The sequence below is a fragment of the Carassius auratus genome, chromosome 17 (genome assembly GCF_003368295.1).
Source record: "Carassius auratus strain Wakin chromosome 17, ASM336829v1, whole genome shotgun sequence".
Taxonomy (NCBI): domain Eukaryota; kingdom Metazoa; phylum Chordata; class Actinopteri; order Cypriniformes; family Cyprinidae; genus Carassius; species Carassius auratus.
In genome coordinates, this window is record NC_039259.1 from 11933853 (window position 1) to 11949285 (window position 15433).

A 15433-nucleotide genomic window follows, 5' to 3' on the forward strand; every position below is an offset into this window, starting at 1 on the left:
TCTATGGGGGTCAGAAAGCTCTCGGATTTCATCAAAAATATCTCAATTTGTATTCAAAAGATGAACTTAGGCATTTGGAACGACATGAAAAATGAATAATCAATGACATAGTTTTCATTTTTGGGTGACCTATCCATATAATTCAGTTTCAAAGTCAAATACACATTAAAAAGTCAAGAGAAAAAAGCACATTAAGCTTTAGGGTTTAAGTAGCGCAGGCAGAGACTGGACAGCTATACAAGTTGAACATGCCACTAGCATCATTAGTGTATGTGTGTGTGTGTTTGCAGGCAATAAAAGGCTCTACTGCATCTTTTATGCACAGATATAAACACAGACATACACACTGCTAAAGTTACCATAGAGGGGGATGTAGGAGAGGGAAGACCCTCATTGGAGTCCTCTCTGATTACATCCTGATGAAGGGAGACGGTAGGAATGAAAGAGGAAGAACCAGAGTTACAGAACACACACCTTTAGTATGGAAAGGGGAGGGACTGACACAGAGATTGGCATGATTTATGAGGGTTCTCCTGTAACTTCCACGAATTCTAGAAAATCTCTCAGGTCTTTAAAAGGAAATGTTATTGAAAACAAGCGTTTCCAGGCTCTTTTAGAAGTTAAAAGTTCAATCTACAAAGTAAACAGACTCTAACCAGGCAGAAATCATATTGTTATAATGTCATAACCATAAGATATTAAAATATGAGACTGAATAGTGGATTATTACTCATTTGCCATGCAAAAATGTACATACATATAATTAAACAGCTACCGTACATTTAAGACTAAAACTAAGTGAGGAGGAAATCAAAAAAGGTTGAAAGCTAAACGCTTTTATATACATTTTCATTTAAAGAAACTTCAATGAAAATGCAACAGAACTATAAAACTGCTCTTTGAGTTTAGCGTGCAACGTTATAGTAAACCAGCCATAGGCTGTTTGTCACGAGGAGCTTAAAACAAAGCATGACAAAAAGAGAGATACATTTAGCATCATGAGACATAAAGACATCATTGTGGCCATATAGACTGGGCACTGAAATGCATGTCTGGCTGCAGTGACTCTGAGGCGTTTAGTTATGTACTTACTAGTCCCAGACTGGGGTCCTTATAGAGTTTAGTAGCAGGGCGTGAGGGGGCGTGATGGGGGCTGCCAGGGTAATGTCGGGGCAGGTGATAAACATGATGAGGGAAGTAAGGCTATAGAGGTGAAGAGAACAGACAAATACTCAGGAATGATGAATGAGGGTCAGGGTGAGGGTCAGCGCCACATAAGTCAAACACACATTACAGCCTAAAAACTGATTTATTAGGGCTGGGCTATATATGTATACATTGAATATTAATACTATTATTAGTGGCAGTTGTACAATTCTTCTTCTTCTTCTTCTTCTTCTCCTGATGATTATTATTACTATTATTACTCATTTCAATTTTAATTATTCTATTTGATTAAATATTCATAATTCAATAATAATCATAATCATCCTTTAGTTAGTAGTAAGTAGCAGTAGTAGTAAAAGTACAATTATTATGATTATTGTGAATGATATTACTACAACTACTTATTAATAATTGTATTAGTATTTGTATTGTTATTATTATTAAGTTGATTATTTTATAAAATAATTATAATAATAATTATTATTAATATTCATACTATTACAACTACTACTACTAACAACAATTAATAATTAAATTATTATTATTATTATTATTATTACTAATATTAAGCTATGATATGATAAAATATGAAAGAATATGATTCTATATATAATATTTATATATTTATTTATTATTAATATACAAATATTGGTATTATTAATAGTAAGTAGTAAGATTATAATCATTAATTTTATTTCTGCTACTGACTAATAATAATAATAATAATTTATGAATGCTATATTACATACATTATTAGCAATTATATATTATAAATTATTATTATTATTATTATTATTATTATTATTATTATAAAAGCTGAATATGATCTAATATAAAATATTACATTAATAACATTTACTGAACAATAATCATAATAACTTATTAATACTATATTAATATTATTAGTAACATGACATTTCATGAAATATTATTACTGATAATAATAATAATAATAATAATAACAGCACAACAACACCGACATAAAATTACTTAGTAAAATTACTTACAAAATGACATGAATTAGTATCATGATTTTTTTGAGAGGGCCAGTTTTGTTCCTGAACCTATTTTACTACTATATACACTTATAAGTATGTTTCAGTAACTCCATAGACACAGATGCACTTTGCTTAACAAAGTAACAGTGTCTGTGCCTGATGTCTCACCCGGTTGTAGAAGGGATGTTGGGGTCCCGTAAGCCCACTAAAGTAGCTGCTGTGGGGTTGAGCAGCCGGCAGCACTCCAGTAGGGGCGAAAGAGCCAGGGAAAGAGCCAGTGGGAGAGCAGGCCAAAGACTGCTGCCCAAATGTGGAGTGCGGCCGTACCGAAGCATCTTGCAGGGGCAGTGTGGGATAGCTGACTCCTCCAAGGTGCATCTGCTCTCGTGCATCTCGTACATCTAAAGGGAGAAGGGGAAAACACAAAGAGAGAGAGAGAGAGAGAGAGAGTAGGAGAAAGTTAGATCCGAATCTTGGCCAGCACTTTAAAGGCATTCAAATCCTCCCACTCACGGTCGACTTCAGCCAAATGAAGCATTTATAGTAAGTTACATGTGAGAAAAGATAGGCCTCTGTGGTTTGATTCCCTTAGAAAAACACAGCATTTTCCCAACAGAAGCAGCAAATCGCAAACGCACCAGGAAGAAATAAATGGGGCTCCCAATAAAAACCGTGTTTGCGTTAGCGTCAGCGTCAAAGTCTCAAGGGCTGAAACAGACGTCAGAATTTGTTTGGTTGGAAATAATATTTCTGAGTCACCCAGGCAGACCAAATAAGACTGGCCGGGTGAGTCAGAAAAGGAGCCGCTCATCGGGCTTCAGTAATGTTTCATTTCCTGAAGAGAACACAATGGAGACCTTACTCATCTCTCTCGGTTCACAAAGGAACCTTTATTGCACAGCCCTTTGTCACATTGCACCAAGCAATGTCTGCTGTCTCAAAGCCCGGCCGCAGCTGACCATTATCATGTGATGTGATAATATCATCTCTCATATTTGCAATGATTTAGAGAAATCCACAGCAATATATTTAGCACTGTCTGTGCATGCACTTATCTGTAATTAGGGACACAAATAGCTAAATCTAAGAAAAGCCAGGAGACATCCTCAAAATATAAAAATGTATCTTCTGTTTATGAAATCAATTAATATATAAACACAATAAAAAGCATCAAGCTATACATTCCTTTAAATGTAAAATTTTGTCCATTAGTGTTGACTGTTAGTAGTTAGTGTTTATGTAGTTAAGTTTTGGTCAATTGTAGCTTTATATTAAAACAATGTCCTTTATTTGTAGCTAGACAAACGTGTTTGTGTTGGTCTGTACCTGCGATGATCTCCCTTAGTTTGGGATCCAGGTTGACGGTACAAGGCAGGAACATCTCCACATCACGAGCGGTGAGAACAGGGGTGTGTGATGAGAGGAACACCTCGAAACTACGAATATCACCATCGATCTCCAACAGAGGCTCCACGTCTTTAGTGGTGGGGATGTTTTTAGAAATCCTGCAATGAGATAATTAACAATGAACACACAGAAACAGCAAACATATACCAGTTTCAGAAAATCAACAGGAGTTTGAGGCTATTTACAATATTTAAAATCTGGGGGAATACAATGCAAATAAATGTACCATTAACTTTCTGGTGCTGTTCAGACATTTATTCATTTATTTATTTTACTTAATTGGAATGGTACAACATTTGGTAAAGGTTTTGGCACTTGCTAAGTGATCACAAATAAATTACAACAATCAAAAAATGTAAATGGTCCTGAAAAACAATCTGACTTGAATTAATCACGGTCAAATTGACCACATTGAAAATTAACAGGAAGTGAATATAATCTAATGGAAACATTTGGTATTGCACTCAAACAAAATCATACTGAAAGCTAATTTTTTTGAGATATCAGACTTCACAATTGCAACACAACTTGTTTAGATGTATGGCTTTTAAAAAAAATAGTATTTTGTACATTTTTCATAATAATAAACTTAAACATTTATAACTTTTATATAACCTTTTTTTTTCATGCCAGCAATAATCTGCCAGGTGTCTTCTTTATTAAACGACAACAGTTAAATCTGTTCTCCAAAGCAGGGAAATTTCACCTGCACCAGAGAGTTAAATGAATATTAAATAAACAAATAAATAATATATAACTTCCTCATAAAGGCACAATGCACCCGTGCAGTGCCAGGGTAAAAACGTTGGTGGTTCATACAAAAGGCCATTTCTGACACTGTTGCTGACTAATCGATTAATATTCTGATTGATGGTCAGATTGCTTTAGTGTGTATTAAATTGGTATTTACTATTAACACTCATCAGTAACATGTAAATCTACTCTAAACTGTGGTAAACTGGCTTACTAGTCACAAGCTCACACTCTTAACCCAACTTTGTGAGTGTATGTGGTTATAGCAGTTATTTCTGCAGCACAATGTCAGGCGCTTTCAGATAAATGCCTTCCCATTGCAATTTATCTCAGTGAGCGTGGGAATTCATATCAAATAAATCTGAAGATTTGTTTCTGCTGAACGCAGACATTTGCGGAACCCATATTTCTTCCTCTATCTTCTTATCTGCCCCCAGCCCACGCCTCTGTCTCTGTGCTATAAAGCTTGCTGAATCTTCTTATTGGTCTGTATGAGGGCACAGTAAGTCCTTTTTTCCATACTGATGGAGCCAGATTGCACCGTGAACAGGGTGAGCTCAGTGCTTGGCCCCGTCCCATATCACCGGTTCGAGTAATCCGATTTTAGCTGTTTAAACTGGGCAGGAGAGAGCTGACACAATGACACTCAGATGACCTGTTGCTAAACTGAGGCAGTGTAAACAAACATCTAATGTGAGACGATACACACCTGGAGGGAGCGTCCGAAACACTCAGTTTATCAATGACCTCTGACCTGATATGGCACAACTGCATCCCAACCAGATACAACAAAGCAACTCTATTCTTAGTTGGTTGTTTGGTTTCCATCTTTGCATTTACAGCCCCTCATTATAATAAACATCAAACACGGATGAGACTGGGGAAGTTGGCAAAAATTACATATCAGTGTTATTTAGTGTTACATCCATTACTAAGGATTATTTATTATAGTATTTATTCATATTTTGAATTAGCTTTTATTTTTTATATAATTAGTTTTCATTTTACTTAAAGTTTTGGTAACTTTCTGCAAACAACCTTTTGTCTATTTCGCTTTTTATTTAAAAATTATGTATAATATATTTTTTGTTTATATAGCTTTAACTCATTTTAATTTAGCTGATTTTAGTTAGTTGCCAGTCTAATTTTCTTTAATTTTATCATCTATTTATATTTTATTTTCATGTTATTTCAGTTATTATAAAAAAAAGTTTAATAGTTAGTTTATTTTAATTAACAGTAACAGTAGAAAACAGAAAACTAAATGAAATTTTAACATTTATGAACTTAATGAACCATAATGAACCAAAAAAAATGGCCACAGATTGTTTAACATTTCAATGAAGTACACAAAGAAACAAAGACAGAAAGAAATACATGCATGCATACATACAACAAAATAAATGCCATTGCACACTGAGTCAGAAATGTCCGTCTGAACTTTTTGCACATTTCGAAATAAATACGAGCTCACGTTGTGTCAATCAAAGGATTTACTAAAGACATGTAGTGGCAAATTAGTGCTGAAAAGGCATGGACATTTTTTTTTGCGACTCACCTAACTGAATATTTGCATGAGTTTCCCTTTTGATCTGAAAATTAATGGGAGGAGAGTTTTTAGATGAATCGAGCAATGTCATTTACTAAGATTTGCTCTTGTCATTTCACTGGTATTTACGGCATTATTTAACACCCCAAAAAAGCATGTATTAAATCAGGTGGTAATTTGGTAGATTGCGCTGGTCATTATGGAAATGGGATGTTGCGTCAGTGTTTTTTAATGTGCACCTTGTCAGAAAATCACCCATCCCATTGGAATTATGCTCGAACACTAATTTAACGCAAAAAAAAATCAACTAACACATAAAGACACATATATGACAAATCCATCAAATTTCACAAGAAAAATCATGATGTCCTTGAACCTTCTACATACATTGTGAAAATGATGACACATGACACAAGGCTCCGCCTACAAGTAGTGACATCCTCTAATATACAAAATATATAGTTTTTCAGATGGAGAAAGGGATGTTATTGTGATTTTTTTTTTTTTTTTTTTTTATTGCCAAAAAAATTTTGGCAAAGAAATTTACCAGCAATTTCTGAGTGAAAAACAACAGGTAAAAAACTGAATTAAATGTGGAATGTTTAAGTAGAAAGACTGAAATGGTATTTTCTTGTAAATCACGCCAATAATCTTCATCAAAACCATTTTTTTCAAGATTTATCAAGATTGCACAATAATATTTTGCTGTATAACACAGTATTTTTGCTGTCTGGTTGTTTCTAGTTTAGACACAGTGTTACGGTCATTATGACCTGGACGGCAGGTTAAAATATCATCTTCCAAAAGGTTCAAGTTTAGCAGAGCGTTTAAGTAAATTGCTTTGGTCCCATCATCCTCGGATGGCTGTATAAATAGCGATGGTCACCAAATGACTCACAATTTGAGACGTGAAGTGTGTGTGTGTTGGAGGGCAAGCGAGTGGCTGGGTGTGAGAGCAGATGTTGAAGTCATTGGACAAAGGCCCACGCTGTGCTACAGCAGGCCTGTGTGTCAGCGGGTCAGAGTCGGATGCTGTGAACAGTCAGCTGACCTTCCGCATGATGGACATTAGGTAGAGGTCTCACACTTAGGGTGGAGCTCAAGGACGTGACCAACATAAAGACAGCAAACACATGCTTGCTTTCTGCTCCACACACACACACACACACGCAGAATTATCACTTTAAGAAGGGCTGAACAAGAGAGCCGTGCGCTGGTGAGAGAGGTTTGGTTCATTTCCCACGCACTGGATTAAGCAGAACTGGGCAGACTGTGTCTCTTCCGAATCCAGCTGGGCTTGTTTATTTGTGTGTGTGTGTATGTGTGTGTGTGAGCATGCTCACAGACAAACAGGAGCCAGTGACAACAGCCTCTCTAGAGAATCAACTTCCTCTGTCACAAGACACGCACATACTTTCCACAGCCTCTGCTTTAAAAACCTGCTTTAGAGAAGGAAGAGCATTTAATAAGGATCCAAAAAATTCAACGATTCTTCATAGCCAACTGTGACTTTGAGACATATTCAATGAATCTGTGAATTAAGGGTGTTTGCTAAGACAAGCTTAGTCTCACACTGCTAGACCTTTGACTTGCATTTGCGTCTGGTCCATATTGCAAGATTAGCCTGCATGAGTGACATTAAAAATAATAAAAGCACAGAGAAATTTAGTTTAGAAATTTATTTGGAACTATTTGGAATTATTTGGAGGTTAGATTTTTACAGACTTCAGTCAAAGAAGAATAACTTATATTTATTATTAGTAGTAGTGAGTAATATATATATATATATATATATATATATATATATATATATATATATATACAAATCTCTTTGTTTTTATTTAATTATTAAAATGTAGTTATTAATGAAACATTATTCTTAAATAATATTTATAAACTTAATTATAAATGTAATAAAAATAAATTATTAAATCATAACTGTAATAAATAACAACAATTATAATTAATTTATTATTGTGACGTACATTAATTACTATTATTATTATTATTATTAAATAATAATCATTTTTGTTTTTATTTTATTATTATAAAATGTATATTAAATAGTAATTATACATTTAACTATATTTACACTTAATAATAACAATTATGAAACATTAAATAATAATCATAATAAATAACAACAATAATAATTTTTTAATTGTTACTAACATTTATAGTTTTTATTATTATTATTATTATTAAACAATAAATTAAATTGAAGTTTGATCACAAGGAAATGTGATAAAAAATTAGAATAGATGAAAAATTGTCCAAATTAATAGATTTTTCAAGATGATAATTTATTAAAAGTGACCCTAATTAAAGAATCACCCTTACATCACTGGAAAAAGTGAAGATAAATTTTATTTAATTATAAAGCAACGAAAGGTTATATTTGTTACTTTAGATTTGTAATATAATTTAATATAATATAATATACTATATTTATTGACTGTATAATATCTCATTTATTTTTGTCTAATTAAGGTACACGTATAGTTTTTATTAATATGTTTTATTTCATTTTTATTTATTTTTTTTATATATAAAAATTTTATTTGCATTTTGTTTTGTTCTTATCCAGATTTTTATATATATATATATATATATATATATATATATATATATATATATATATATATATATATATATATAAATATATATATATATATATATATATATATATATATATATATATATTAGGGGTGTAACGATACGCGTATTCGTATTGAACCGTTCGGTACGACGCTTTCGGTTCGGTACGCGGTACGCATTATGTATACCGAACGGTTCGTTTGAGTAATTAATTATATTTGAAAAAAAAAAAAAAAGAGAGAGAGAGAAATATAATGATATGCGTTCAACAAGGTAGCCCAATAACCCAAACAACGTAACAGGCAACGCCCCTGACACTCCCGAAGAAGAAAAAAACACCATCTTATATGTTTATGTTAGGCTACTCAGCAGGCGCTCGCTCACTCAGTACGCGCTGAAGGCTCGTTGCAAAATAGCCAATGCGTTTAACAGACTAGAAATGAGAAGATCCTCCAATAACCAACAGGTCTGGTGTTTGGGTGCACTTTGGATTCCCTTTAAGCTATAATGGTGATGGCAAGAGAGTGGTGGATAAAAAAACAACGGTATGTCGCATCTGCAACATGACAATAGGGTACACCAGCGGGAATACAAATAAATAAATAAATAAATAAACACCAGCGGTAATATCTGGGATATATGCGTCAGTACTATCTGGGAAAAGACGAAAAAAAGAAGAAACATGCACGCAGCAAACTATCCCTGCAGCATTTAGACACTATAGCTTACAGGGAATCCAACCCAAACACCAGACCTGTTGGTTATTTTAGGATCTTATATTTCTGGTCTGTTAAAGGCATTCGACATTTTGCAACGAGCCTTCAGCGCGTGCTGAGTGAGCGAGCGCCTTAGGGGCCGTTCACATATCGTGCCTAAAAACGCATGGAAAACGCTAAGCACGTCTTTCTCCTCCTTTCCAAAGCGCTTGGGCAGAAGCGCTCATGAGGCGTCTGTCTTTGCTAAGCAACAATGACGTGCTCTCTCCATGAGACGCGGAAATTTCAGCGAAGGATAAATGGATTTGCAGCTCTAAAAATCGCTTGCAGTAGCGCTGCTACTAAATTTATTTCAAAATTGCAATCCATATACAACTATGATCAGCTGATCCTTCATCTTGGCTGAGCTCTCAACGTTGTTACGGGAAAGGATGAAGCTGATTGGTTGGTTCTTGTCACATGACCCGCGGTGCGCTTGCGGCATTCTGAAAAGTTGAGATGTTTTTACATTTTGCTGTATCTAAAACGTATCGAACCGAACCGAACCGTGACATCAGTGTATCGTATCGAACCGAACCGTGAATTTTGTGAACCGTTACACCCCTAATATATATATATATAATTCAATTTGAATCATTTAAAATAATAAATAATACACAATTGTTGTTGTATTTATTAAAATAAATTCATATTTATATTTAAATAAGTATTTTAGCTTATTAACACTGAATAATAATAATAATAATAATAATATATTAAATGATTATTATTATTTTATTATTATTAATAAATTCAATATAAATGAACATTAAACATCAAAACAAAGATCATTAATCATTTATATTTAACTTATTTATTGTTATTAAGATTGATAAGATTTAATTTGTTATAATGATGTTAAATAATAATAATAACGTTTATATACCAAAATATTTTTTTATTTCTGCTGATACGTTAATGAAAGATTTGTTTATTTGATTGAAATAGTTATTTTACGTTGAACAACGTGATTCAAATAACATTTTACATAATACTTTTTACCAAATAGCAGCACATGACAGCACTGTAACATATCAAGAGTGAAAATGTTAAGCTTACCTCTTTATGAAACTCAATATTTTTTAGCAATTTTCAAAGCCGTAATGACTACACAAATTGCACCCCAGTTTTAGTTCACAGTAGCAACTTTATATTGGACGTCCATAATGAAGGGTTTGTAATCACAGTAATCTAAATAAAGATGTTTGTCATTGACTTGTTTATGGAATACAAAAACAAACACAAACATACATTCAATAGTGTACAGGGAGCAGTTGATGAGAAAACTGCTGTATTTAATCTGGCGTGTAGTGCGACAGCGCAAACGCCCCGACACAGGCCTCGTCCAAACAAAACACCCAGACTAAAACATTCGAGGCGTCCATAAACACACCAGAATGACGATGTCATTCCAATGACTGGCTAAAACGAGACTAAGCAGACAAGGAAGAAGAGACACATCTGCAGGCCTTCGGGGGATTTTTCACTCTTAGCCAGATATCCCTACACAACACGAATCAATTTGCCGGGTCAACTGCGTCTTCATTTCAGCCTTTTGTCTTAGTCAGACTGTTTTTTTTTCCTTGTCATGTTGCCATTTTAATAAAATGATGGGAAGAACAGAGTAGGATGAGATCAGGAAATGACACAAGATGGACTCAAACTTTCATCACCCATAAGAGCACCACAGCTTTATGTGTCAGAGTTTGTGTGCTAATGACTAGAGCAAGTCATTTCATTATTTCTTATTTCAAATAAATGCCGTTCTTACATTTACATTTCGTCATTTTGCAGACACTTTTATTCAAAGCGACTTACAATTGGGAAATGTTGTGCATCTTGAGGTCCGTGTAAATACTGGTTATACCCTAACCCTAACTTTATGAGACACAGTAGGCAACAGACAAGCTAATTCCCCCACAAACCTACTATCGCTAGTATTTGCATTCAACCATTCATACATAGACACAAACATCATGCCAAGGCTAAGAGAAGGCTAATCTTTTCCCAGCTGTACACATCTTCTGTTACAGCATGCTAAGAATACTATTTATAATCAATTGAAGCTGATGTAATTCTTCCACCAGAAAAAGAGATCTTTTGAAGCTGCTGGGAGAAGAAGTTGGCTTCGACATCAAGTGATTTGTTTAGCGATTACTTTTGACATTCTTGCCTTTGCTATGAGAGAAAACTGCAGAGGAAAAAATTAAGCTCCGCTGTTTAAGATACTTGCCGTTTTAAACAGTGCACACAAAGATAAAAGCACCGCAGGCATCTCAAACAATACTGCTTTTGATAGGGGCTGTGTTGCGTCATTTGGGCTTGCAACCCAATGTTTGCCACTTGAGAGGTCTCTCATTAGGTTTATCCAAATGCTAATCGATCCCAAAGCTGGCTTAGCTCTTTTTTTCTTCCTCCTCTTCTTTTTCAAAGACTCCCACACACAGCAGCTGATGGGAATCAGTATAATTTTCCCACTATTTTCCCCTGAATGTGCCACAGTTTGAGGAATGGACTTCAATTAGGCTCAAACACACTGATGCCACCCTGCCCTCCATAAGACACATAATGCCAACATACATTTATTTTCTGAGCTCCATAAAGAGAATCAATGTGCCAACCATGAAAAGAAAAACAGACGCCATCACCAGTCAAGAAGTTTTGTACGATGGGTGGATGGTGAGCTGCTAGAAGAGGCAGGATTGACTTTGGGAGATGTTCCCTCCAAGCGATTTCATTCAGGTCCCAATTAGTTCAACATCTTTGTCACAAATCACAAATACATGGAGACAGAGATGAACTAAGAAGTGCAAGAACCCAGAGAAACCTCCAAACTGGCAGCCAAACTCTGAGAAATGAGTTAACTCATCTGTAAACAAAAGCTTCTTGCCCAGAAGCATTAAAAAAAATACTCTAATGAACTTTCATTGGATGTTTTTCCCCATTGATCAAAGATGATCGCTACCCCAGAGACGCAGCGGGACAAAATTAAACTAGAAATAAATAGATATATTTTTAGATCTAAGTCTAATGATGTTGGTTACTGGCAGGTAAAGCTTTGCCCAAAATAGATGGACTAGACAGAGTAACCTGACCAAAGTGATGGTATGTTTAAAAATAGAAACCCAAGAGACATCTAACATTTAGAACATATCCTTATGATTAATCATAATCTAATCAAAGAGTAAAAACATCTTTCAATATATATATAACTGGAGGGTCCAATAGGAGGACACACTCCAGCCCCTTCCCACACACAGTATAAGTCATAATAATCCGTAATTATGTCCCCACTGGATGCAACAAATTCCTCGTTTGTGATGGGTTTTATTGTTTTTGTCTCATCGCGCTGGTGTTCTGACCGAGACACGCATCACGGTTGATATATTTGGCCAATCACAATAAACTGGATAGCTGGCCAATCAGAGCACACCTCGCTTTTCAAAACGATGAGCTTTGTAAAAAAATCAATGCTTTTTAGAAAGATGGGGCATAGAGGAGCAACAATAATGTAGAGTATGTGTATGTTTTTTTACTTAAACTGCATAAACACATTTCATTCCACCAAATAAACAAAATAATGTTTTTTTAGCAATGTCACATGACCCGTTTAATTGGATTAACAACACGGGTTATCGGAGCTTCAGCTGCTTTAGAAAGTTCATATCACAAAAAGCAGCAAGGAACCATTTAGAGCATACTACTCTTGCTTAACGTAAAAATCAGTCCCATCTGATTAAGATCATGCGGTCTTTAGTATTTGTAAGTAGGCCATCATCTTTCTGCAAAACCCTTTATAGTGCCTCCACCTAAGTTAGAGTTGCATCACACATGAATTTCAGTCTTAGCCTCAACAGTGACAGGTTATTGAGTACATCCTTTTGGTTTCACTCTAACGGTTCTCTCCTTAGATTTGCTGACACAACACCTTAGGGTTCCGGGTGACAATTTCAGTTCCCTGGAAACTGAGTGATTAATGGATAAATAATTAGCCTTGACACATGTGAGCCAGCATGATGGCCTTTCTTTTATTCAGAGTAACAGCCATGAAAGTGGACCTCACGGCACAAACCCACAATGCATCGCAGAAAGATCCAAAGAGCAACTTTAAATCCCTCTGTGCAGCCCACAACCTCTTCCCCACTTTCAAACTCATCTCATCCATCTGGAGGTCACTTTGTGCACCCAATAAATGCACTCCCTATCTTAGATTGGGCTTCTCTCCTTTGGGGAATAGATGGGGCTTTCAACAGCCTAATCATTTATAGTGCTTCTGGGCAAATAATGGCTGCACTTTTTAAATTACTAAGTTTACCTCTTCCACCAAAGAGTTCTTGAAGGATCAGGTTCACAGACAATAGGTTCCCTCCAAAGGCAGAGGAGAAAACAAATCGAGATGCTGGAGACAAGACCAGTATGTGACAAAAATACAAATCCACAGAAAAGTGAGAAGTCCCAACTCAAAGGCAAAGAGGTCTAAAAGAGCAGAATAAAGGAAGCCGTGTGCTTTTCACACAAATTATTTAAAGGCTTATTAGGCTTTTCGCATAAAGGAAATCACATAAATGTGCTTCAGAAGGCGCTTTTATCTCCCGACGTAATTGCGACTGAAATTACAATAATTGTACCAATTAAAGTAATCCTGAATGAACAGTATGTCATCTTAATGTTTCAGTACTTGGGAGAAGAGTCTGTCTAATTAGCTTCAATAGCCTGCCATGCATTCATTTCGAGTGTCATTAGTTAGAAAGTTTCGCTAAAAATCGCTTTAAATCCTGGATTTGAAGCCCAGCACTGAGAGCCGATTGTTCCCTCAATGAATAAGCCGAGCATTGTGACAGGAAGCATTGTGAGCGGGACGAGCCTTTCAGAAAGCGGAAGGGCTTCCGTGTTCTTTTTCTTTCACCGGTGAATGTCACACAGAGTCGGCTTGCCAAGAAGATGCCGAGAGGTGCGGGTGGCGTGGACGAAAGGTGAAGGGGCGTGTCCTCCTTCCTGTGCATTCACATTGAACCCCTCCAGCGACTGGTCATTATGGAGCAGGACACGCCAACTTTCCTGGTGGGTTAATTAACAAAGTCCGCTCTTGGAGTAGGAGAGGCGGGGACATATGTTAGCGGGCCAGAGCTGGCTGATAAAGGGAGGAAGGGCGGGCTGGGCATGGTACCTGGCCCACTCAGGTTCTGTCATACCATCCTGGCACAAGCCGGGCACCAGATGTCAGAGAAGAACCGGCTCGGCGGGCAACACCTCGTAACAAGCACAAAAACGGAGCAAAGTGCCATAAATAAACTCCAGGTGGACCTGACTCTGCTCAAAAAGTCCACTAGAGATCATGGCCATCAGCCACCACAACATCTCTCTAACTCACTCGCTTTCCATTCGGACTTCCGCCTGTTTTTTGTTTTTTTATGGTAAAACAACCCAAATGTGTCTCACTATAACTAAGACATTCTCGGTCTGAAATAATGGTCGTAAAAAAGACCAAAAACAACCGTGACTCATGGTCTTTCAGAAGGGAGACCATTAAGTCCAGACTGGTCTAAAAAAAAAAACTTTACACTGAAACAGAGAATGACTTGAGTTGAATTCGGGCGGAAAGGGAATTGGCTGAGCATTTGTCTTTCAAATTGTCTAGGTATGTTGGGTTCTTTGGTGAGTGGACTTAGAGTAATTTGTAGTTTTACTCAAAATACAGAGGTGCAAACACTGGTGACCCAGTGGTTATAAGCCAGTGTACACAGAAATCCTTGTGTTTTCCCTGCTCGTCGATTTACTGTAGCCTGTCTAAACGTTAATCATAAAACAAGCTGGTGTTATTAACAGATTATACACATTCTGGTGCAGATTAAAGGGTTGGATCGCCGAGGAACTGGAGAGTTGTTTCTATGCTACAAAGTTGTTACATACTAAAGTTCAAAAGCATGTTGTTTTTTTGAAATGTGTATCATCAAGAGTCTTGAAATTTTCATGATTTTGGCATTGACTACTGAAAAGTCAGTATTATGACAACCATAATCTCAAATAAATCGCATTACTAAGACTAAGATTAATAAAGTTAAAATAGATTTATTACTATGACTAATAGTTCCTCTCACAAAAATTCCCCCAAATATGACATTTTGTTTCACTGGAAGATGTAAAGGAACGGAGTCATGTTTTCATTTTCTCTCACCTGAAAAATGCAAATGCACATATAATATTGC

At 35.8% G+C, this 15433-nt stretch overlaps 1 protein-coding gene across 8 annotated transcripts in view; it reads right to left on the reverse strand.

Annotated features, from left to right (window-relative positions):
• LOC113117275 (kinase D-interacting substrate of 220 kDa B-like) overlaps positions 1-15433 on the reverse strand; it is a 50439-nt gene that overhangs the window by 11124 nt on the left and 23882 nt on the right. For 5 of the 8 annotated variants that reach the window (XM_026285848.1, XM_026285846.1, XM_026285843.1 and 2 more), the window contains 4 exons: positions 3492-3670; positions 2334-2566; positions 1093-1203; positions 360-416 (listed from right to left, as the gene is read on the reverse strand). In XM_026285848.1, the coding sequence (XP_026141633.1) occupies positions 360-416; positions 1093-1203; positions 2334-2566; positions 3492-3670 (580 nt within the window). The remainder of the gene's footprint in view (positions 1-359; positions 417-1092; positions 1204-2333; positions 2567-3491; positions 3671-15433) is intronic. The other 3 variants (XM_026285850.1, XM_026285849.1, XM_026285851.1) reach the window with 2 other exon arrangements.